We start from the raw sequence: 24,634 nt of genomic DNA, 5'->3' as shown, positions 1-24,634 counted from the left end.
AATTATTCACATCATTAATGTTATGACACTTTTATTTTTGTTTCTAGCAATGAAAATAAAGCCATGAATAAAATAAATTATGGCAACACTCAATTAAATGTCGGCACTGTCTGTGGTTGTAACTGCAACACCGTTTATTTTCTTGGATTAGGTTTATTTGGTTTGGTAGTATTTCCTTTGAAATTGTGAATGACATCATTGAATTTGGTAAATATCTTTTTAAGTTACGTTTGAGCTTTGTAAAACATCATCTATTTACTGAGTTAAATAAAATAATAGAAATTGTTGTGATCCCACCATGGCCATTGTCTTGTCACTCTATTTCTTGCATTACGTTTGTGCTGTCAACCGGTCGTTGTATGCGTGTTCGATATTTCCATAATTTATTTGCCCCAGTATCCAATGAATTTTAAACAACGTGAACCGATGTAATATCATAAGTTATATTACGAATGCCAATACAGAATGTATACTAAACCAACTTGTCTTTGTAAAATTATTTAGATCGATTTTGGTAAAATTATTGATTTGTTTTAATTTTCAGTGACTAATAACCTATTGGATATATAACAATGGATGTAGACGATTCGGCGGTGGACCTGAGTGTTAGGTACTATATTTCCCTTTTTTATACAATATTGTTTTCATGTAATATAGGTACCTAATAACTTTTTAAGTACATGTATATTATATTATCAAATATATGTATCAAATAAATAAATATTGTAGATTGTAAATATAAATATTGCAGGTCATTACCGCCAGAGCTGAGTGAGCTGAGAGCATTAACTGCTAGTGGATTAACTATCACCCCTGCTCAACCGCCGCCTCATGTAAGTTTTGTATGAGATAAAGTCATTGTTATCCGACTTTCCCATTCTTTGGTTATGTTTATATGTGAACCTCAGGGCTTCTGAAAGGAGGAGGGAAGTGGTACAATGCAAATTAATGATGTTTGTGTTCAAATGATGGGGAATAGTATTCTATCTTTAAGAGTGTAATATTTTTCATTTAAGTCATTTAAGACCGTAGAAGTTAATGTGTGGTTAACATTCGTAAAATGAGATTATTTTGTTTGTGTTTAATTATTGAAAAAATATTCTTTATCACATACAAAAGTTTAAAGGAAAGAGTTATTGTTTAAAAATATATATAATACCTTACCAGTGTAAGTCAGTGTTTTATTGCATGACAAAGACTAGTCTATTAGTTTAATATATAAGGTATGTTTAATATACCATTAAAAGAGTCATAAATTAAAATTTTGCTTTACCCCTCATTTCTCTCTACATCATTTGCAGGGATAACTGATACTTTAAGTCTGCATATTATCATTACATTATATAAAAAAATTTAAATAAAATCAAAACTTCAAATGGTCAACTGTGATTTTCTGGTATTACTAGTACATATATAATGTGAAGTCAGACTTATCAATTGTGCCAAATAAATATTCATTTAACCTTGATTAATATTTATTTTAGTATAAGTTTCTATGTACTTAATGCCTAGTAACAATATTTTCTGGTTTTCCTTCATGCTCCAAAGATTGATCGTGTGAGTATGAGTCATTTTATTAATTGTTTGATGTTGTTATATATTTTTTCTGTAATTTTATAATATGAGAATCAAAATTCTTAATTACCAATAAACATGCAATAATAAATTGATTTGATTTGAGGTTTTAATTGTTATGAGGTTACAACAGATAGTTTCCATTCACATCAACTTACTAACTGCTAGTGGATTAACTATCAATAAACAATGTTTTAAATTTAAATTTTTCCAAAAGTTTTTATAATATTGACCTTGTTTTTTTTTCTTTTATTCTTTTTAAAAGTTATTTGCATTTTTATTCTTTCTAATAAACTACATTGTTATCTGCAGAATGTCTTCAAGGCTAATTATTAATAAGTAATTCCCATAGTATTAGATTCAGCCTTGTTCTGACCTGAATAATCAGAAGAAAAAGTTCAAGTATATAAATTTGTAACAACATTTCCACATGTTTGACATAGGTGTTATTAAAAAATAAATTACATCTGATTAAATATTCTCAAACGTCTTGTTTCATGTTTTCATTATATTTTTTGAAGTTTTTACATTATGTTGAATTTTTAGGTAATAAATTAAAGATACTTCACTCTGTTCAAGACTGCTGGCTCTGTCTACTACATAGGGTATAAAGACGTGATCATGTTTGTGTTTATTCCAGGCAACAAAATATTTTACTGAACTTAAGGGATTTCTTATTAGCAATTATTTATTTTCTGGTACAAAGGTTTTACTCTCCAATCTTAAATATTTCGTTGTAGTATTACAAGTGTATTAGCTAATAAATTTTCCTAATAAGATAAGAGGTGTTTAAGCAATAATTGGTACATCAAGACAGTTTATCTCAGGCCAAATTATCTGTGGCACTGATAAGATAATGTATGACAATTTCATCTGTGTAAACAAATTTTTAGATTTTTTTTATTGAATATCATTCTTTTAGATGAGTAATTGAGAATGCAATATGAAATTTGGCATAGCAGTCTACTTGCATAATCTAATATGAATCATTTTATGAAAATGGTAATGGATATCTATAATTCAGGATTTTACATGGAGCAATTGCCATTTGACCTCTGCAACCTTGCAAATCTTTTCCATATTGGATCATAGATAAGCATCTAGTTGCCTGAATGTGCCAGTTTCCTCACAATTTTTCCAGGAACACAAGAATTAGGGAAACATTTGGTTAAAATTATCAAATAATGTGAAGGAGAATTGTACTGTGTGAAAATATAATGATTAAAAATGTTTAATTAATTTAATGTTATCTGTTAAAACTGGATGACTAATGTAATCTTAAATTATCAATTCACCTTTAATTTAAGAAACTTTAACCTTATATTTACACACCGATATGGTAGAATAAGCGTGGTTTGCTATGTTATTATGTAATGTCACTTAGCTAACTGTTACCCGTATTCGTAAATGAAATGAGATTGCATTGTGCAGGGCTCGAGCGGGCGCCGGGTGCTGCGCCCCCGCTCGGAGCAGCGCAGCTACGCGGAGAGCCCCGACATCGTGCTGCTGCCGGCCGCGCCGCCGCACAGGAAGCCCGCCGTGCCCGCACCCGCGCCATTTACAGGTTAGTCAGATATAAGGGTTATTTCACTTCATTACGGTGAATATATTATTTTGGCTCCATTTCATCGCAATTTTACCTGTAGAGATATTCAAAAAATATTTCTGCATCCTGTGCCGTTGAAGTACCATATCACTCCAATATGCTGCAGTGTAGCTTGTTCCGCCGCTTCTTCTACACCTGTGCTATAGGAAGCAAATAGAATTATACTTTGTTGACTTATGTTGACGTCATTATGCGATACCTTGCTTTAAAAATAAATCTATTACAATTAAAACTTCTATCTTTTTCCAATGGGTGGATTTCCTGTTTGGTTTAAATTCCATGGTAGTGTCTGTCCATACTTTAAATCGTTAAATCTCTTTGCAGATGTGAGCAGCAAATTAAACTCGAGCGCTGTGAACGTGTCAATAACTCCGAGCGCACTAGCGGCCGCGCCCGAGTCTCCTCGCGACCCGCGCGATGACGACTCCTCCGACGATGAGAACGAACCACCTCTCTTGTTGGCTAAGGTTAGCGTCATTCTAAGTGTCATCATTGTAGAGCAATTTACTTAAATCATTAGTGTTTTCACCTCTCTGGACAGGGTAAATTGCGCGGTGCGCCAATGCAACGATTTTGGATTCATCCAGTTGCCTGAATGTGCAGATTACCTTACCGTAAGAGCATCGGTTAGCAATTAAGCTAATGTATAGTCTTGCTAATGTATATTGATACGTAGCATAGTGAGATTTGAACCTGTCCTTCCCTGTGCATCACAGTTTTCCATTGCCAATAAGAAAAATCCCAAGTTCATAAGCCTATCTTTTAATCGCCTTTTCGACATCCACGGGAAAGAAATGGAGTGGTCCTATTCTTTTTTTATGTTGGTGCAACACGGCACATACATATATAAGTATAGACTCTTAAATATATAACTTCATCTTTGTGACAGAATATGTCAAATGCATATAAACTCTGTTGTTTCATCCTGCTGTCATAGAGATGTACCCTATGCTTATTTTATGTTTTGATCGACATTGTTTGGAGAATATCAATTGTACCTAGATATTTAAGAATATTTTGTCTCCCGACAGGAGCTGCCGAGCTCGGAGATATGGGAGCGCGAGCGGCGCATGCGCGCGCTGCGCGAGAAGCTGCGCGCGGAGGAGACGCGGCTCGTGCTGCTGAGGAAGATCCGCCAGTCGCAGCAGACCACGCCGCTGCCCGCCGCCAAGGTGGGAACTTGCTTGCTAAGCTCGGATGTATGCCAAAGTGGCTGTCTTCGAACTGGTGTATTACGAGGGATAGTCGTTAATATAGGATTTTTCCTTAATTCTTATGAAATTTGCAAGAATGGGATACTTTTGTTAAAATGTGGATAAGTTTTGATTGGTCCCATGGTTCGTAATTTTTTTTTTAAAGTGCAGCACTACTTGGTCACATAAAGCTGATGTCCAAATTTCAAGTTTGTAAAGTAGCTACTATTGGTTATGAGCGAAGATAAGTTAGTCACCCCTATTCTTTTATTATACATACATACATTTTTAACAGTCTTCAAAAAAACAGGTGGTTCTCTGTTTGACCTGGTTACATGTAGGTATATGTACATATATTTATCTGCGATTATCTAGCGTTTCGCTGAACCGATTTTGATACGGTTTTCAGGAATGTGTTTGTTCTACTTAGAAAAAGGTTGAAAAAATTAAAAATAGTCTTTTTACAAAGTGATTTTTATAATTTTTGGGCGTTTATGCAGGAAAGCGGCACGGCCCTGGCAGGCAGCGGCTGCGTGGTGCCGCCCGGCGTCACCGTCACGCCCGCCCCGCCGCCCGCGCATCAGCACGCTAAGGTATGTACACACAGACAGCCTGCTGGCGGGCAGCGGCTGCGTGGTGCCGCCGTACATAACTTTGAAAATAATCACTAGTACATGGCCAAGGTGGGACTTGAACCTGTGCCTTTATGCGTATCACGCATTTTTACTGTACATCTTACAGATTCAACCTCCGACGCTCTAATGTATTTTGAGTCTCAATTCTGTTATCAAGCCAAAAAGCTGAACGTGGCCGATCAGTTTTTTCAAGACTGTTTGGACCTGTCTACCCCACAAGGGATATAGTGGTGACTATATGTACAAAAGAATATACAGAAATGTTTAACACAGAAAATATAGTAGTACGAACGTGCTACTTATTTCAATAGAAATCTCTTCTAATAGATCCTTGAGGGAAGACATGAATATTGCAGCAGTTTTGCTACATAATCATGGTTGCACATCCAATTATAGTGAGGTGGATTGTATAGAAGTAATTCACTGTATTTATTTAGATTTAATCTTATATATAAAAGTCTCGTGTCAAAATGTTCATACCCGTACTCCTTCGAAACGGCTTGACCGACTTCATGAAATTTTGTGAGCATATTGAGTAGGTCTGAGAATCAGCGAACATGTATTTTTCAATCTCACAAAATGCATAACAAACGTTTGCTGGGAGACGTAGTTTAATGAATAATATATGACGTGACAGCGCACGGGCACCGGCAGCGCGGCCGGCAGCCTGGCGAGCGGCGCGGCGCGGCGCACGTCCAGCCTGCCCGGCGGCGCCACGCTCACTGCCGGCGGGTATCGCTCGCAGGTATGTGGCCACCTTCCAATTTTGAATTCGGATAACTGGCCAGTTTCATTTTTAAAAACTTTTCCATTTTGATCATAGTATGTTAAGCAGTGTCTAGAACCCCCTAGCAACAGCTTAGCCATATGTCACGAAAGACTAGCGATTTTTTATATCCAGGTTCTTAATTTAAGTGATGAAATATTTTTTTTATTAGTCGCACTCACGGAAATATAACCAACCTGAAAAACGAACTCCAGGGCTAAAAATTATTGTAATTTTGTAAAAGTAAAAAACTACCTGTTTCCACCATCTCTTCGAAATAAGGCCAATTAATACTCGTAAGAGATAAATTTTAAATACCACATTGAATAAAAAATCCATCTTATTATTCTAGCACAGCTTGCATATGTTAAGTGTTTTTAGATGTTGGTTATATTTCCATGGCCAGGCCACAAACTATCCAAGAATTGCTCGGAGCTAAGCGCTATAAAATTCAGGTACAATACCTAGAAAGTATTTGTATAAAAATAAATATTGTGCATATTAATACCAAAAATAAATTTTATGGAGAAAGTAGCAAGACTTAATTTTTTTTCTCAGTCGTCTTCGTCAGGCGGCGCTAGTATCACGCCCTCGGTGACAATAACTCCAGCGCCGCCTCCCGCATCACACCAGGCTTCTGCTAAGGTAACTATATCAAACATTTCCTTATCTTTTTAAAATAAATACGTTTTTTTATGTATTCATAAATATTTAAATACAATAAAACCACAGGATAGTTTAACCACAGATAGACACGAATGCCATGTATTTTCATGATTCACTGGACACCGCACCACAAATAAACAAGAAAATAACAAGGAGTTTGTTTAGCGTCTCAAACTTCTTTGAACATTTCTTATGTTGAACCTTTGTTTTTTTATATTTTATAAAACAGTAAAAGTACTGCTACTACTAAGAGTCTGTCCGTCTTTATGCCATAAGACAAACTTTGACAGTCGAACCTCTTGATGCGATAGAAATATAAATAAAAAAACATTGTTTTAAGATTTATTTATATATAGCTCTTCAAAAAATACCTGAAATAAAAAAAAAGAACTAACAAATATGGAACCAGTGAAAAGAATAACTATGATATGTTGTAGCTGTTAACGAGAGCTTGTTGAATAAAAAATTGTTTAGGCGACAAAGTATGTTAAAATTACATTTACTTTAAGAGTCATCATTTGTTATCGTATTTTCAACGTAAACTATCCATTACAAGCCTGCCCAGGATAATTCGTCTGTGACCAGTAGTACCAGCGACGCAGTGAGTATGGAAATGTGATTTCTTTCATATTAATTTTATAATACCTAGTAAAGCAAAGAGTAGCGGGACCCGGGCTCTATTATATAATTCCACACAAAACGAAGGAGTCACGATATACTACCACAAATCCCTAAATGCAACGATCGAAGAGCCCCCTGTGGAAGATGCAAACTGCCTTATATTAAAAATCGACCAATCCACCTGTGTTATAGGAATTTACAGACCCCCGGCTCACAAAGACGTCTCAAATTTCTTACAGTCACTTGATAAAGCCCTGTCCAATTTAAAGACATTTAAAAACATTATTTTATGTGGAGACATTAACATTGATATATTACCTAACAACCCCAACAAAACTCACCATGACTACTTAAATATTCTCGCTGGCCATGGTGTGCTCTCCTGCCACTCCCTCCCCACCCACGGACGCACCTGTTATGACCACATGATGTTAAAATCTAAACACGATGCTTCTTGCCTGGTCATTAACTCCACCCTAACAGATCACTTCACGGTGGCCCTTAATCTACAGATGCAATATAACCTTACATCCACCCATAGCAAAAATGAATACCGAATTGATTTTAAGGTTCTAGATCAAAACATGTCTGAGCTAAACTTCGAACCTATCCTAAACTGTACTAACCCAAATGCAGCCGCCAACCTCTTTATTGAAACTGTTTACTTGGCCATTAAAAGCAGCTCCTATAGGTCAAAAACTCCCAAACGGAAAATAATACACAAGCCGTGGATAACTAAAGGGCTTCTCCGATGCATTAAAAACCGGGACAACTTACATAAAAAACATAAAAAGAACCCGACAAACGAAGTTCTGGCCTCGACATACAAACGCTACAGGAGTTTCTGTTCGGCGGTCCTTAAAAAGTCAAAAAGAAAATACGAAAGGCTACAAATTCAAGCATCTCAAAATAACTGCAAACAGCTTTGGAAGGTTATTAAAGATATAAGTGGCACCAATCGCTCACCCGATCATTCCCTGTCCCTAATTACCCCTGAGGCCCCAAGTGAAAGCATAAACCAGGTAAACAGATTTTTTGCTGACGTGGGAGGGAAATTGGCTGGCAAAATCCCCTCTAGCTACAAATCTCCCATGTATACGCTCCCTTCTACATGCTCATGTCTACATAGCCTTCAAATGACCCCAGTACTTGAAGAGGATGTCTTTAGCATCATAATAAGCCTAAAAGAAAGATGTGCGGTTGGCCCGGATCAAATTCCAAACAAAGTTATCAAAAGATATGCCCTTTTGCTGACTAAACCTATTACCCACATATGTAACCTGTCTTTAGAACAAGGCACCTTCCCCGCTCCCTTTAAAAAGGCCCTTATCAAGCCTATCCACAAAGACGGAGATAAAAATAGGGTAGACAATTATCGACCAATTTCTTTACTCTCTTCTCTTTCAAAGATTCTAGAACGAATTATGAACAACAAACTCATAAGCTTCTTGGAAACAAACAACTTGCTTTCAAACACTCAGTTTGGGTTTCGAACCGGTAAGTCCACTGGCGAGGCGGTCCACGAGCTTGTCCACTCAGTTATCACCTCACTGGACGGGAAAAAGAAGTGTCTAACTATATTTCTGGACCTCAAAAAAGCCTTTGACACAGTGTCCATTCCCATTCTATTGGACAAGCTGGAAAGGGTTGGAGTTAGAGGAATCCCGCTTAAACTATTTTCAGACTTCCTCAGCAACAGAACTCAACAAACCATGATAGGTGAGTGGACGAGTGACGAGGTATGTCTCACTTTTGGCCTCCCACAGGGAAGCATAATCTCTCCCACCCTCTTTCTCGTCTACATTGACAGCCTTTGCCAACTCCAACTCGAAGATGCAAAAATCCTTGCGTTTGCTGATGACACAGCTCTGTTCTTCTCTGGCGACTCCTGGGAGGACACCTTCTCCAAAGCCCAGGTTGGCTTCGACACTGTGAAAGATTGGCTAAACTTCAACTCTCTAACACTGAATATAAACAAAACCGCTTACATCCCTTTTGCTCTCAAAACTAGTTATCTACCTCCTGCCACCCTCAGTATAAAATCCCATATCTCCGACTGTAACCAAGCTCAAAACTGCCACTGTCCTGCCCTCCATAAAACAGATCAAACCAAATACTTGGGTGTCATAATTGACCATACCTTGTCGTTTGCTTCACATATCGAATCACTAACGGCCAGGCTCCGCAAACTTATATATATTTTTAAAACCCTACGGCACATTTCAAACCGCAAAATAATCAAGATTGTATATAATGCCTTATGCCAGTCGTTAGTGAATTACTGCATCACATCCTGGGGCGGAACAGCCAAAACTCACCTCCTGGTGGTGGAGAGAGCCCAACGTGCCATTCTCAAGGTTGCGGCGGGCCTTTCTTACCTCCATCCAACGACTGATTTGTACAGAACCTGGGACGTGCTCACAGTTAGACAGTCCTTTGTGTTGTACACGATACTTAAACAGCACTCCCAAGTCCAATACGATCCCAACTTACGAAGATTTCAGCGTAGAAGGGGACCAGTCTGCACACGGTACCGATTTAACACGGCAACTTCTCATAATTTTTTCTGTTTCCTCGGTCCATATTTATACAACAAACTTAATGCATTGCTCAATATTTACCCTCTCCATAAATTCTCTTGTAAAAAAACTGTTACTCAATACCTCAAATCTCTTGACTATCCCAGCACAGAAAACCTTCTAACACCGATAAACTGACCTCCTCCTTCACTAAATTATTGCTTTCATCTACAATTTTACTATCCAACCATCCTACCACATACTCAAAATTTACCTGGAATACACCCACCTCGCCCTATCTCTCTTTTTTTTGTTTTTTTATCACTACCTCATCATCGTGCCTTAAACACTCCAGTCACTCACCAAACACAACAACACACAACACATCATACACACAAACATACATACACATGAACATTTCCTCTAATTCCCCTTCCATTTCTTATCTCGATCCCTCATAAATTCATCCTATTATTTTCCACCATTCCTTTGTACGTAGGTACCTATTTAGTTAATTCTCCCTATATTTAAGATTTTACTCCTAGCATTTACTTATATCCGAGGAGGAGGCCTAGCTACCCGTAGCACAGGTTCGCAAGACCCTATTTCAGGAACTAGCCTCTCCTCAAAGATTGATGTAACATGCCAACTTAGCTGAGTACTAGCATTAAGAAACCATGTTAAGTCTTTGTTAATTGAGGAAATAAACGATTTTATTATTATTATGTTTCTCCTCTTAGATTTCACGGGTCTATACACCCCGGATTTTTGAGAGGCTTGCGTGGGGATATAAATCCAACACGTAGAGGCCCTTTGGAGAAGTTGATGTTATGTTGTTCTCCTGCCAAAACCCGTTCCCGGGCATATCAATAGATGATATGTCCATGAACAGGTCTCGGCAGGAGGTGGAGCTATTACAAAATAAGGAAAAGGATTATGGGTTATGGAGTTGACGTTTGGATGGATTTAAACTGGGCTATTGCTGAAGAAGTTCGGACACCTGCCATAATCATGAATACGTGACTATTATGTGGCAGGTGGTGACTCGCCACTCACTAAATGGGCCCCTCAAATCAGTCACCATGATTGGCAACAAAGGGGCAACATCGGCGTGGGTGGCTAAGAATGTCGAGAGGTGAGACTGCGGGGCGTGAAATCGTGGTGATCCAGTCAGGCACCCCCGGCGTTATGACATTTTACACTTCCATCCTTCGAGCGTATAGCTCTCGCGACTCCACTCTGACCGGCCGGTTAAGGCAAGCCAGAGGTAGGGGTCCTGTCCCTCATCGGTTTCCACTCCGACCTTGGCGAAGGAAGATCGGAGGCGAGGAACAGGGGCCTCCCCTGGGAGCACTCAGGTCCGTGGGGTCGCTACTCCCCAACAGCTCGCCACAAGCTGCCCTGCGGAGACTGATTGCACTGGGAAGGTGACCCAGGGGGCGATGGGGTCGTCACGTTCCGACGCCTTTATTATTATTATTATTATATATCAGAGGGTGCAACTGGGGGCTTGCAGAGATGTTGAAAGTCGGCAATGAGTATAAAAATATGAGAGAAAAACGTTTTGTTTAAAAGATAACCGCCTCCAATTGTAATCCTCTTTTTTTAAATTTGGCTAAATTTCTAAAAACCGCATCAATATCGGTTCAGCGAAACGCGAGATAATCGCGGCATACATACGTACATGCGGGTCATACTGAGAACCACCTTTTTTTTGAGGTCGTTAAAAATTGGTAGACGTCTATAGAGACATTTCATATTTTTTTTAAATTAGAGGTATTTCATTGTCTTGGCGTATTATATATTCGTCGACATTCGGTCTTCCTTTCCCACTTTCAACTCCCACAACTTTTAAAAGGCTCAATCTATTTTGATGAAACAAATCTAAAAACACTCGCACGAAAATCACCTTTAATAATAAGAAAAAAAAAACTAAACTAAAATCGCTTCTTCCGTTTATGAGCTATGATGATACAGACAGACACACGTCAAACTTATAACACCCCTCTTCTTCTGTCGGGGGTTAATAATAATATCAAGAGCTGCAAACTGCCTGCCTGCTGCTGGTGGCGTTCGAGTCAGAAACTTCGCTCCCACTTGCTTCTTCTCATTTAAAATAAGAATAAATCGCACCTTTATATTTTAAATGCTTATTCCTCGTATATTTGTCGTACAGGCCAGTTCCCGCAGCTCTGAAGACACACAGACGCCAGCCCAACGCCAGGCCGCAGCCAAACTTGCGCTGAGGAAGCAGTTAGAGAAGACCCTGTTGCAGGTATGTTTATATTGCTATCACTGCATAGTGTAAAACATTGTCGCTTTACCCTATAAACAATGTGCCTACCCTATAAACTACTCAACATAGTTAATATCGCTATCACTGCATAGTATAAAACATTGTCGCTTTATGATGTCCGTCCCTACCCTATAAACTACTCAACGTACTTTTTACTTTAGAGTAGGATTACTCCCATGTCTTTTCCATGGATGTCGTAAAAGACGATTAAGGACATTCATCTAGTGCAAGCTTTCATGTCTGGCAGCGATGCGCGAACCAGTTTTCCGTGCAGTTTGTAAAAGTCAATCAAGAGAAAGGCTAATAAACTTGTGATTATCTTTTGCTATGTCTCAAATCATATTAGCCTATCACGCGACGCCGTCAGCCAATAACAGTGAGATTGTTGAATCGCGATATCAAAGTTTCCCCAGGCATAATGCATAGCCGAGGGGGAGATCTCCTCTTTGTTGGTTGGCGATCGAGTCCAAAACGTATGCGATGGGCTAGCAAACCTGTCACTATATGAAGCTCAATCCTATCATTAAGATAGCTTAATAAGCAGCAGCAGCAGCAGCAGCAGCTGAACGTGGGCTTTCAGTCTTTTCGGGACTTTTGAGCTCTGTCTCCTTAAAATATTATTTTGATAATCGCGGGTTTGATTGACATTTACAATTTTTTTAGGTTAATAAAATACACAAATATTTCTAGATAAATACCAGTTAGTAGAGGTAGTCTCTGCCTACCCCTCCGGGAAAGAGGCGTGATTTTATGTATGTACATTGTACATATGTAAATAACAGTTACGCCTACATTTGTATAATATATCTTCACACACGATTGCTGACTTCGCGTTCTTGGATTCAGTAGGCTATCACGCGTTGGACAATGTAGGGAAGGTACAGAGATAAAGTTTTATGAAAAATTTACTTTGTGCAAAGGAACAAATAAATAAAGATTATTATTAAAATCGAGTGGGAAGAATAAAAAAAAAATATGGGAAGAATAAAAGTTCGTCTATTACGAACGTATCTTGATCAAATTAAGGACGTCCTGGCAAAGGGTCAGGTCAAGAGTACCCGAAACGAAAGAAGTACGCAGAGATCGTGGCAAGTGGAAAGATGTAGTCTCTGCCTACCCCTCCGAGAGTATGAAAATCGATTTTGACTTTCGCGTTGCATTATATTATTAAAAATAAAAAGTCGCTCGGTGTATCACGGTTCATTGTAACATGATTCGAAACGTCCGAAATAAAATAAACGCACGTTATGTGCGCGTTTATTACCTGTATTATTTATAAATAATGTAAGTTACTGTTTTACTATTACAAATAGCGATTGTGTTTGTATAACAAATCCAATCTACGCAATTTTATTTTAAAACTTAGCATCTCACAGGGATATCCAAATATTAACAAGTTGTAACATTATTTTTTTTTAAATTAGTTCCATAAATTTGAAGTATATAAATAAACTTCACAATTTAACAATAAAACATTTAAAAGCAAGCAATAAATATGCAAATTAATGAATTCACAAAAATCGATAAGAGATATAGATTGATCGAAAATTTAACGACAATAACTTTTTTTTTTATATCATCTATGTTTTGTGTACAATATGGTGTCGATTTACGTTGATACCTCATTATAGTCACATGCTTTATAACCCTCAATGAGCCATTCAGTTGTGTAGGATCTTAAACTTTTTGTTGGTTATATAATAATGTATTTTTTTTCTTAGATATAAACTTAAAATCGTAATGAAAAATTATAACTTATGGAATAAATGTCATTCAAGTGCAAAAGTTATGAAAATAATAATCATGTTATCGTTATACATTGTAGTGTTATACAAGTGTGTAAATAATGGTTTTATTAAGATTTGTAACTGAAATTATTGAGTGATATATTTTATAACTTAATGAGAAACCTTTTGTGACAATGCGTTTATTATGTAGATCGTTTTCACGATGGGGTTTATCCTACGAAGGCTTACAAGTAAGGAAGTGTCGAGTGTAATCATTTTATATTTTTTAAAAGAAAAATGTATGTTTATATTTATGGAAAATTTTATTTGAGAAATGTGGTTTGTGTGGAGACAAGGATGATCGTGGAATTAATGTTTATTGAGTGCAGCTGATAATTAATGCCAGGTGGTAGACATAAAAATCTTAATCTTAGAATACCCGTATATAGTTTATATAATAGGGATTTTTTTAGCTGATGGGCTAGCAACATGTCATTGTTTGAATCTCAATTCTATTATTAAGCCAAACAGCTGAACGTCGCCTTTCAGTCTTTTGAAGACTGTTCGCTGTCTACTTGGCAAGGGATAAAGACATGATTATATGCTATGTTATGCATGTAAGCACATCCTAATTGTAATAGACAGAGCGAACAGTTTCAATCGATCAAATGTAACGTCATTTGTCTCTCGCCACAGATCCCGCCCCCGAAGCCCCCGCCGCCGGAGATGAACTTCATCCCGTCGCCCAGCAACACGGACTTCGTGTACCTGGTGGGGCTGGAGCACGTGGTGGACTACCTGACGCGCGAGGAGCGGCTGCCGCGCGGCGCGGTGCCGGCGGCGTGCGCGCAGTGCGGCGGCGACTTCACGCCCGTGTGGCGCTGGGAGCGCGCGCCCGCCGGCCGCGCGCGCGCCGACGCCACCTTCGCGCCCGCGCCCGCGCACGCGCCCGCGCCGCGCCGCCTGTGCGAGCTGTGCGTCTCGGGGAACGTCAAGCGCGCGCTCAAGGCGAGTTGCTGCTCCCGGAATAGGGACGATAATAATAATAATGTCGCCGGGGGTGCCTGACTGGATCACCACGATTTCACGCCCCGCAGTCTCACCTCTCGACATCCTTAGCCACCCACGCCGATGTTGCCCCTTTGTTGCCAATCATGGTGACTGATTTGAGGGGCCCATTTAGTGAGTGGCGAGTCACCACCTGCCACATAATAGTCACGTATTCATGATTATGGCAGGTGTCCGAACTTCTTCAGCAATAGCCCAGTTTAAATCCATCCAAACGTCAACTCCATAACCCATCATCCTTTTCCTTATTTTGTAATAGCTCCACCTCCTGCCGAAACCTGTTCATGGACATATTGTCTATTGATATGGCCGGGAACGGGTTTGGGCAGGAGAACAACATAACATAAACTTCTCCAAAGGGCCTCTACATGTTGGGTTTATATCCCCACGCAAGCCTCTCAAAAATCCGGGGTGTATGGACCCGTGAAATCCAAGAGGAGAAACATAATAATGTTACGCGATAAATATGTTACGCGAACATTCTAAAGTATGATAAATAGGTGTCTCTTTGAAAGGCAGGTAATATCTTCGTCTTCATTGTAGTGACGGTGAAGACGAAGAATATTGGATTCCATCCCACCTCATAGTAAGTGTAGGTACTATCAGGTGGGATGGAATCTAATATTGCATAAAAAAAAAACAAAACAAGCCAAGCTGAGCCTGGAGTGAACTTTTTGACCGTGATTCTCGATTGGCTAAGTCTGGTTTTTACACGAAGGGGCTCTCGTCAGACCTCCGCAACCTTTGCAGGAGAACCTTATCCGCATTGTTAAATCTGCCCTTGATTATGCCTATTAACATTTACCATTTTTTACGACATGCTTGGGAAAGAGCGATCTTATGGGAATTTTTTATTTAACACTGTCACAAGTGAACAGAATCCAATTACGGAAGCTCTACAAACCTTTGGTTCACTTTTGTATAATAAAAGTAAAGAGTATGGATTGTATTTAACGCTTTAATCAAAATTCCAGGCGGAACACACAGCACGCCTGAAGACTGCTTTCGTTCGCGCGTTACAACAGGAACAAGAGATCGAGAGGAGACTCTCTGCGTCCCCTCCCCCCTCCACGCCCGCGCCACCACCGGCGCACTCGCATCGCAATATTGTGAGTACGAATGTGATTTTTTTTTATTAAATTGATTAAGTTACATTAAGAATCAGGGTAATTCGCTAAGGTTCTCTATCAGCAGTCAGTAAACAAAAATTTATCAATGTTGTTAGTATATAGTGTCGGTATAAACGGAGCGCACACTCAGTGGTTTAAAATTTAAAAAGTGGTCACATCCTTTATGTGTGGCGTCACCGTGGCTGTTCAGTATATGGATAGTTATTTAACAGATTTGAAAGTGTGAAAGTGGATTAAGGATGAATGAGTGAAATGAGTCCAACGTCTTCTCTGTGCCGACGATTAGGTTATACAGGCGTCGTCAACCGAGGAGTAACAGGATGGTAAACTGTTTTTCAAATGAGAAGGAAATGACAGCATGTAATATTTTGGTTAAGGAGAAAAAGTTGAATAAGTGAAAGGGTTTGTATAACTAGGATTAAATTTTACATCAGATGAAAAGTGTGATAGTGATATTGAAAGAAGAGTGATCGCGGGGAATATTGTGAAAGTGGGGTGTGGAAATAAGAGCGTATGATCGGTGAGACCGTGTGAAATTGAGTGACCGGATAAGAAACAGCGTGATAAAGGAATGTTGTGATGTGAAAGTAGATATAGTAACAGGAATAGAAAAGGGCATGTTAAGATGGTTTTGTCATATGGAGTGGATGAATGAAAGCAGGTGGACTAAGCTAATATCTGATAACACAAGTCTCGAATTTACTTCGAGGCTAACTCTAGATATGTAATGCCATACAATGATTCCCCCCGCAGCCGCGCGCCCCCCGCGCGCCGCCGTCGCCCGCCGCGCCCGCCTCGCCGGCCGCCAAGCCCGCGCAGCCGCCGCCGCCCAGGTACGCGCACGGGCACACACACACACAGACACTCACACAAACACACATACACACACGTACACACTGCCAGACATATGTACTCGTTGCATGGTACGACAAACTATCGCTGTCCCATTTATGTTATATAAAAAGCGAAACAGCGATAGTTTCTCGCGCGATAAAAACGGCGTCGTTTAATGGTGCTACTGTTTTGAAACTGTAAAAATAGTTTTTGCTAAAGTAGACCAATAATGAGCGACATAGAAACTGTCACTGTCAACATTGACCGATCAGAAAGCTGTGTGTTATTTACCGCCGTATTTTAAAGAAGCGTAATTATAAGTTCTTTGTAATTGGTTACACCGTTTAGAATTTTACGAATGGATATCCGTTAGTCTAGAAATTTACCACGAGAGGTAGTAAATTGATAAATCGTTTAGAATCCAACAAAAGTTTATGAATTACCTAGGAAGTTTATAAGCTTACTGTTCTTGTTATTTCGACCGGTGAATAGGGCTACGATAACTTAGTTAGCCAATTCACACCCAACTGACAAGTAGCAACATATAATAACGAAACACAAACTTCATAGGAGCTCATCGATGTCGTCAGAGCTCCGCAGCCACCACTCGGAGCGCGCCCGCGAGCCGGAGCAAGTGCCCGCCAAGAAAGGTAAAGGTAAATATATCGACAAACTGTATCTTTTTGTTTTATTAAGCCTTGTCCAAGCAAATGTTATTTTCATACTTGAAGTATTATGAATTTTAAGACTAAAGATTTTACGGCCAATACCATAATATAAGATTAAGCCAAACAGCTGAATGTGGCCTATCAGTGTTTTCGCGATTTTTAGCTCTGTCTACCCCGCAAAGAATATAGACATGATTATATGTATGTATATGCCGATTCTTGCAAGTTTACGAGAATCTGTATTTTTAAGTTTTCCCTAGGTTGTTTCTTTAAAGACAGAAAATTTGTTGACGCAGTATATGATATTTTAGACCTTGTGAAATTATTTGACAAAGTTTGTACGATTGGTTGCCTGTCTGAATTTAATCGTGTTAGAAATAATTGATTCGATGGTCTAGTTTATGGGTGCTTTTGTAATAATGGTCTAAAATGTTTAAGAAACAAGAGATTACGTGGCAATATCTGCTATTCTCTAAAGTTTAATTCAGACAAATTTTTAAGAAGGCAGAAGACTTGTTATATTTTTGAGATTAAAAAAGATCTTAATCCATTTCGTAATGTAAAAGTAACACAATTCACTTTTATTAAGTGAATATCTTATGCGAGCGCCGCATATTATGTTAATGTTTTTGTGTGAATATTATTATTAATTTATGTATTTCTATTTTTACAGGCTCGTCGTCGAGCAGTACCAGTCAAGGTAGCAGCAGCAAGCATCAGGTATGTTATTCTATAAAAACATCTTTATTTGCCAATACTTCTCAATTAATGCTCATCAATTAATACATACATAAAATCACGCCTCTTTCCCGGAGGGGTAGGCAGAGACTGCCTCTTTCCACTTGCCACGATCTCTGCATATTTCCTTCGCTTCATCCACATTCATAACTCTCTTCATGCAAGCTCGGCGGTTTCGGGTACTCTTGACCTGACCCTTTACCAGGACGTCCTTAATTTGATCAAGATACGTTCGTCTAGGTCTTCCCACTCCGACCTTAACTAATACTTCTCAATTAATGCTCATCAAATAATACTGCTCAATTAATGCTTATCAATGAATACAAAATAAATCAATCTGATCCATTTATTTGTGAATACTGAATAATCTGTTATGTCAGACATTTCGAATCATGTTACAATGATCCGTGGTCACCGAGCGATAATAATAGATTATTTATTAACATTATAATGCAATGCAAAGGTTTAAAAAAAGTTATAAATTTTTTTTTTTAAATTGTAATGTAATGTACATTTGTATTGACAGCAGCTGGCGGCGGCGGCGGCCGCTCAGATGGCGTTCGAGCAGCACAGCGCCGCCGCCATGCAGGCGCTGCAGCACCAGCTGCTCAGAGGTACGAGTACGAGTCTCTTTGATCTTATTGCACTGATAAATATATATATATATATATCACCTGTCTTCATCACTTACGGATTTGATAGAGCCATTAGTCTCGAAAACATGTTTTAACTGGTGCAGGGGATAATAAATGACAGTTTTTTAATAGGTTCTTAAATTGATGCTGCACGAAAATAATGTGTTTTTTTTATTCTTTAAGGATATTTTCATAGCTTGTTTAGACGACATGACATGCACAAGAAAAAATTTAAAGTATACTCGTACAGTACATTTCAATGACAATGTAGCGGAAGCGATCATTCGAGTTCGACTGCTGAAGTTATGGAAACCTCTAATTTTATCGAAAAGATTTTTCTCGATTCTTACGCTTCGAAATATTTTAATTACGTAAAATAATTATAACGTATATTTACAGGTCTTAGCGGCGCAGGAGGCGGAGGCGCGATGTCCCCGGCGGCCACGGCGGCCGCCATGATGCAGTTCTCTCCCTTACTCTACACCTACCAACTGGCCATGGCGCAAGCATCTGCCTTGGGCAAGAGATGTAAGAAACTATACATTTATACCACTCTGGGGAAGAGCTGAGATGCGCCTTTGACCATGAACCCTGGATTGGGTGAGTCAGGTTTTTACACGAAGTGACTCCTGTCTGACTTCTGCAACCATTGTAGAGGACAATATTGGGTCTCTTCCCTTAGTCGTTTTTATGGGAAAAAGATGGAATTGTTTTATTGTAGTGCTGGGAAAGACACAGCACGCACCCGTCTTCACATTCTACATCGTCAATCACATTTTGACATAGTCCCATTAACTTTAATTCAATATTGTTGTTTAGTGCGGTGTGGTTCCCGGCACCAATACAATAATAGGACAACTCCATCTCTTTCCCATGGATGTCGTAAAAGGCGACTAAGGGATAGGCTTACAAACTTGGGATTATTTTTTAGGCTAGCAACCTGTCACTGTTTGAATTTCAATTCCATCATTAAGCCAAATAGCTGAACGTGGCCATGCAGACTTTTCAAGACTGTTGGCTCTGTCTACCTCGCAGGGGATATAGACGTGACCATATGTATGTATGTATGTGTTGTTGTTTAGCCGGCAAAAGCGGCAGCGGCGGCAGCAGCGCAGCGATGGCTGCCGAAATGCAGCGCGTGGCCGAGGCTCAGAGGCAGTACCTGCTGGACATGATCCCCGGGCAGCACCAGCGGAACCCCTGGACCAAGAACTGAGGTCAGTCTCGCCGGGCACTTTACAACACCCCACATTGTCCCGAACTATATATAGACATTGCCTTATGATGTGATTTTCAAATGACTAGAAGGAAAGTCTCGATTTGGCTGTGTTGTTTTTTTTTGTATGTTTACTACGCAATTACTGATGAATTTGAAAGGATGGGTTTTATTATGATAACATTTGATTAAGGAAACTTCCGATAAAGTAAAGTACATATATCGAAGTCGTAATATTAAGTGAATATATATATATATTAGGAGCCAGCAAATAAGAAAAAAGATAATATAAGATTGAGGAAGTATGCCAGATGATGGATGAAAGACGTTTGGATGTGTTGTGCGTGAATGAAACGAAGCGGAAAGGATGCGACGCGACGCAGCACGGCCCTTACACGGCGTATTGGTCTGGAATTTCCAGTACCAGCCGAGGCTGTCAAGGGGTCGGTCTAATTCTTTCTGCACGAATGGCTGAGTGCGTGAATGAGTATGAGTGTGTCAGCCCTCGTCTTCTATGGATTAGGCTGAAAGTTGGAATCACTCGGATCTTCGTTCTAGGTGTTTATGCACCTTGGGATGTGGGTTCGAGGGGTACAACATCAGCAAAAAGCGAAAACGAGGAGTTCTGGAATAGTGTAAGAGAAGTATTGAAAGTTACCAAGCCAAATGAGAAGATTATTATGTTAGGTGATTTTAATGGATGGGTGGGTGTAAAGCGTGATGGATATGAAAAGGTGCTTGGTGCGTTTGGTGACGAAAAGGTGAATGATAATGGAAGAAGTGTATTAGAAATTTGTCTAGAGTGGGATCTTTTTGTGTCGAACTCAATGTTTCAACATAAAGAGATCCACACCTACACAAGAGTGGAAGGTATTTTAAAAAGTATGATAGACTTTGTGATTGTAGATGAAAGATTGAAGAACAAAGTGCTGGATACCCGTGCATATCGCGGTGCTGGCATTGACTCGGACCATTTACTGGTGATATCCCGGATAAGGGGTATCTTCAATCGCTGGCGGCACAGGGTAAGGGAGCAAACCAGCGCTTTGGAAAGAGTAAAAGTAGAAAATTTGCAAGATATGGATGTAGGTAAGAAGTATATTAATAGACTGAAGGATGAATTTGAAGATTTAGAGGAAATGAGCGATATTGAAGATGGATGGAAGGAATTTAAAGAAAGAATTGTGAAAGTAGCTGTTGAAGTGTGTGGTGTAAGTAGAAGAAGGAAAGGAAAAAATCACAAAAATGCGTGGATGAGTAAAGATGTGCAAGAACTTGTGCGATTAAAGAAGAAAGCATGGCTGGATTTGTTAGCAGCAAAAGCTAACTTAAGAATGCAAGAGGTTATAGATGAAGATGTGAATGAAGCACGTAAGGAATATAAGAAAATGAAAGATTTGGTTAAGAAAGCTGTGATTAGAAAGAAAGAAGAGTATAAAGAGGATTTTGATAAAAGGCTATCAGAAGACTTTCAGTCAAATCTGAAAGTATTCTGGAAATCCGTAAGGTCAGCCCGAGGAAATACTATAACCAGAGAGCTGACTAGGATCAGATGCCAGGATGGTAGCGTTGTGAAAGGAGAAGAATGTGTACTAAAGATATGGAAGGACTATTTTGAAAGTTTATTTGAAAAAAAGGAAGGAAATAAGAAAGATTTCTGCTATAGCGAAGAAAAAGAGAATGAGATGGAAGGCGAAATTGAAATGTTCGAAATTGTGGAAGCACTTAAGAGTATGAAAGCGGGAAAGGCTGCTGGGTGTGATAGAGTGTCGGTCGAGATGCTTAAAGCAGGAAAAGGCGTAGTAGCTAGTCAGTTGTACTGCCTTTTCAATTTGTGTTGGAGAAGCGGCCGAGTACCAAAAGATTGGTGTAAGGCTGTTATCGTGCCACTTTACAAAGGAAAAGGGTCACAGCTGGACTGCAAAAATTATCGTGGTATAAGCCTGCTTAGCGTCGTCGGCAAATTGTATGCTAAGGTATTGATTAATAGAGTCAGGAATGAAACTGATGACAAAATATGGGATGCTCAAGCGGGATTTCGAAAGGGAATGGGATGTACTGATCAGGTCTTTTCCTTGCGGTGCATAGCCGAAAAGTTTTTGGCCAAGAGTCAAAAAGTCTATTGCACATTCGTAGATCTGGAAAAGGCCTATGACAGAGTTGAGAGGAATGAATTGTGGTCAGCACTTTCTATGCATGGGGTGAGCAGTCTCTTAATACGAGCACTGAAATCCTTATATGAGGATTCGAGTGCTTGTGTCAGGATAAACGGAGCGCACACTGAGTGGTTTAAGATTGAGAAAGGCGTTAGGCAAGGATGTGTTGCGTCACCGTGGCTGTTCAACCTATTTATGGATAGCTGTTTGACAGATTTGAAAGAGTCTAAAAGTGGATTAAGGATGAATGAGTTACTCGTCAAATGTCTGCTCTATGCCGACGATCAGGTTATACTGGCGTCATCAGCGGAGGAGTTACAGGAGATGGTAAACTGTATGCATGAAGCTTTAAAAGAGAAAGGAATGAAAGTGAACGTAAGTAAAACTAAAACACTGGTTTTTGAAATGGAGAAAGAAATGACAGCATGTAATATTTTGATTGGAGGAGAAAAAGTGGAGCAAGTGAAAGAGTTTGTATATCTAGGATCAAAGTTTACATCAGATGGCAAGTATGATAGTGATATTGAAAGGAGAGTGAACGCGGGGAACATGGTGAATGGAGCTTTGCATGCCTTTATGAGCAGTCAGAAACTATCCAAAAAGGCTCGACTGGCTGTGCACAGGGGCGTGTTGGTCCCGACATTAATGTATGGGAGTGAAAGTTGGGTATGGCAAAAGAAGCATGAAAGCAGAATAAATGCAGTGGAAATGAGAGCGTTAAGGAGTATGATGGGTGTGAAATTGAGTGACAGGATAAGGAACAGCGTGATAAGGGAATGTTGTGATGTGAAAGAAGATGTAGTTACAGGAATAGAAAAGGGTATGTTAAGATGGTTCGGTCATGTGGAGAGGATGAATGAAAGCAGGTTGACTAAGCAGATATACAAGGAGAGTGTGGAGGGAAAGGTCGGAGTGGGAAGACCTAGACGAACGTATCTTGATCAAATTAAGGACGTCCTGGTAAAGGGTCAGGTCAAAAGTACCCGAAACCGCCGAGCTTGTATGAAGAGAGTTATGAATGTGGACGAAGCGAAAGAAGTATGCAGAGATCGTGGCAAGTGGAAAGAGGTAGTCTCTGCCTACCCCTCCGGGAAAGAGGCGTGATTTTATGTATGTATGTGTATGTAAATAAGAAAAAATGCGGTCGAATTGAGAACCTTCTCCGTTTTTTTCAAGTCCGTTAAAAATAACATGCATGGGTAATGTTATGTTTTGGATGCGACTTACCGAAAATTTTGGAATACATTAGATAAATCTTTATTACTAGACCCGCGCCATTCAATATTTTTCTTGCACATATAAAAAGAAAAACACTTGAACCAGTTAAATAAAAAAACCAACAACCTGTTTTATATTTTACGATCATCTATGATGATGAAGTCTACATTTTTAAAATTTTTGTTTCAGATGAAAATAACGCATTTTCTAGAACACAAGAGAATCTAAATAAGGTCAATCGCACACACTACAAATGGAGTGGTTTCGTTACATTGTATACATCGAGTACAAGATTTTCAGCCATTTTCTTAAAAAATTTGACCATGACAAAGTTATTCAGTTATTTTGAAGTCCACTACTTTATTTGAGGATCAAAACAATAGGGATCTCGAACCCTCCAGATATACATTCGCGGTCTTATATAATGTTTTTCAGATAAAGTATTTTTTACAAAAATTATATATTATAGTCAAAATATAATTTACCATCTTATTGTATGAGATGTATATTAAGCGATTTTAAATTGATTTCTCAATGTCCATTTCAATTTAATTCATACGTCTTTTTCCCTTACGAGGTGTGCCAACAGCCTCTAAAAAAGACCGCGTTCGGCTAGATGATTTTTGAGATTTAGGTAGCAATGGAGGCCCATCGCCTAGAAAATGAATCCAAAGTTTATAAGCCTTTATCTTGTATTAATTTTAATATCATCCATCACACATAAAATTAACCTATGATCGCCAGTTACGAAATTTTCGTAAATAATTATTTGGCATATAAATATAGTAATAATATACAGTATAACCTCATTCATCCGGCAATCGGAATGTTCGGATTACTTGATTATAGTGAAAAAAATCATAGGTAATGAATAAAAATATAAAGCATTTCAACTAAATGTACGTAAAGTATTAAATTAACATGTACACGTGTAATTACTGAATAACTAAATAATCTTTTATTGAATCGCTCCATGTTAAAAGGGCGATAGTCCAGACACCTAAACTTTCAGAAATTACGTAGTACGTACTTTAGATATGCTCCATCGACGTGCCCGATTAGTGAGATTATACTGTATTAATTATAATGAAAGTATGATATTATTATTATTATATTATTACAAACTGCAGAAAAGCATAACTGAAAGTTCGTTCTGTACTTTATCATCTCATAGACGCCACTTTTTTCGATCAGTGCGATTGGACTAGCAAGCTAGTTAGATATTATTAGCAGATACTTTTAACATTTTAATGATAGGGTTAATGCACAAGATACGTAAATCGTATATTAACGTAAGAATAATAATGTTTGTGTGTACTAATTAAGGCTCGATTTTATATGATTTATTAATTATAAATAAAAATATT

The 24,634-nt window shown here is 38.9% G+C and overlaps 1 protein-coding gene across 5 annotated transcripts; it reads left to right on the top strand.

Annotated features, from left to right (window-relative positions):
• The first annotated feature begins 69 nt into the window (after positions 1-69).
• Positions 70-24,629, top strand: LOC106135286 (transcriptional repressor p66-alpha). Of its 5 annotated transcripts, none has more exons than XM_060951812.1 (19): positions 70-207; positions 545-610; positions 752-833; positions 3,007-3,139; positions 3,506-3,648; positions 4,213-4,353; positions 4,875-4,967; positions 5,647-5,754; positions 6,334-6,420; positions 11,758-11,856; positions 14,301-14,612; positions 15,647-15,781; positions 16,556-16,635; positions 17,207-17,286; positions 17,978-18,024; positions 18,572-18,656; positions 19,077-19,205; positions 19,760-19,894; positions 23,457-24,629. In XM_060951812.1, the coding sequence occupies exons 2-18, from the start codon at positions 573-575 to the stop codon at positions 19,891-19,893; spliced, it is 1,926 nt and encodes a 641-aa protein (XP_060807795.1). In that variant the 5' UTR covers positions 70-207; positions 545-572; the 3' UTR covers position 19,894; positions 23,457-24,629. The 5 variants fall into 5 exon arrangements, with proteins under 5 accessions (XP_060807795.1, XP_060807794.1, XP_060807793.1 ...); XM_060951811.1 differs by having other exon boundaries at positions 18,569-18,656; positions 23,457-24,628; XM_060951810.1 differs by having other exon boundaries at positions 17,207-17,292; positions 23,457-24,628.
• The last annotated feature ends 5 nt before the right edge of the window (positions 24,630-24,634 follow it).

This window comes from Amyelois transitella, chromosome 26 (genome assembly GCF_032362555.1).
Source record: "Amyelois transitella isolate CPQ chromosome 26, ilAmyTran1.1, whole genome shotgun sequence".
Taxonomy (NCBI): domain Eukaryota; kingdom Metazoa; phylum Arthropoda; class Insecta; order Lepidoptera; family Pyralidae; genus Amyelois; species Amyelois transitella.
Note: the sequence above shows the minus strand (reverse complement) of the source record. Positions and strands in the feature narration are given on the sequence as shown.

Excerpts from the sequence above, each read along its gene's own strand:
- LOC106135286 (XM_060951809.1), top strand. The coding sequence starts at position 573 with ATGGATGTAGACGATTCGGCGGTGGACCTGAGTGTTAG. Across the intron at positions 18,025-18,568 it reads GTAGCAGCAGCAAGCATCAG|CAGCTGGCGGCGGCGGCGGC; the intron begins GTATGTTATTCT and ends TTGTATTGACAG. Across the intron at positions 18,657-19,076 it reads GCAGCACCAGCTGCTCAGAG|GTCTTAGCGGCGCAGGAGGC; the intron begins GTACGAGTACGA and ends GTATATTTACAG.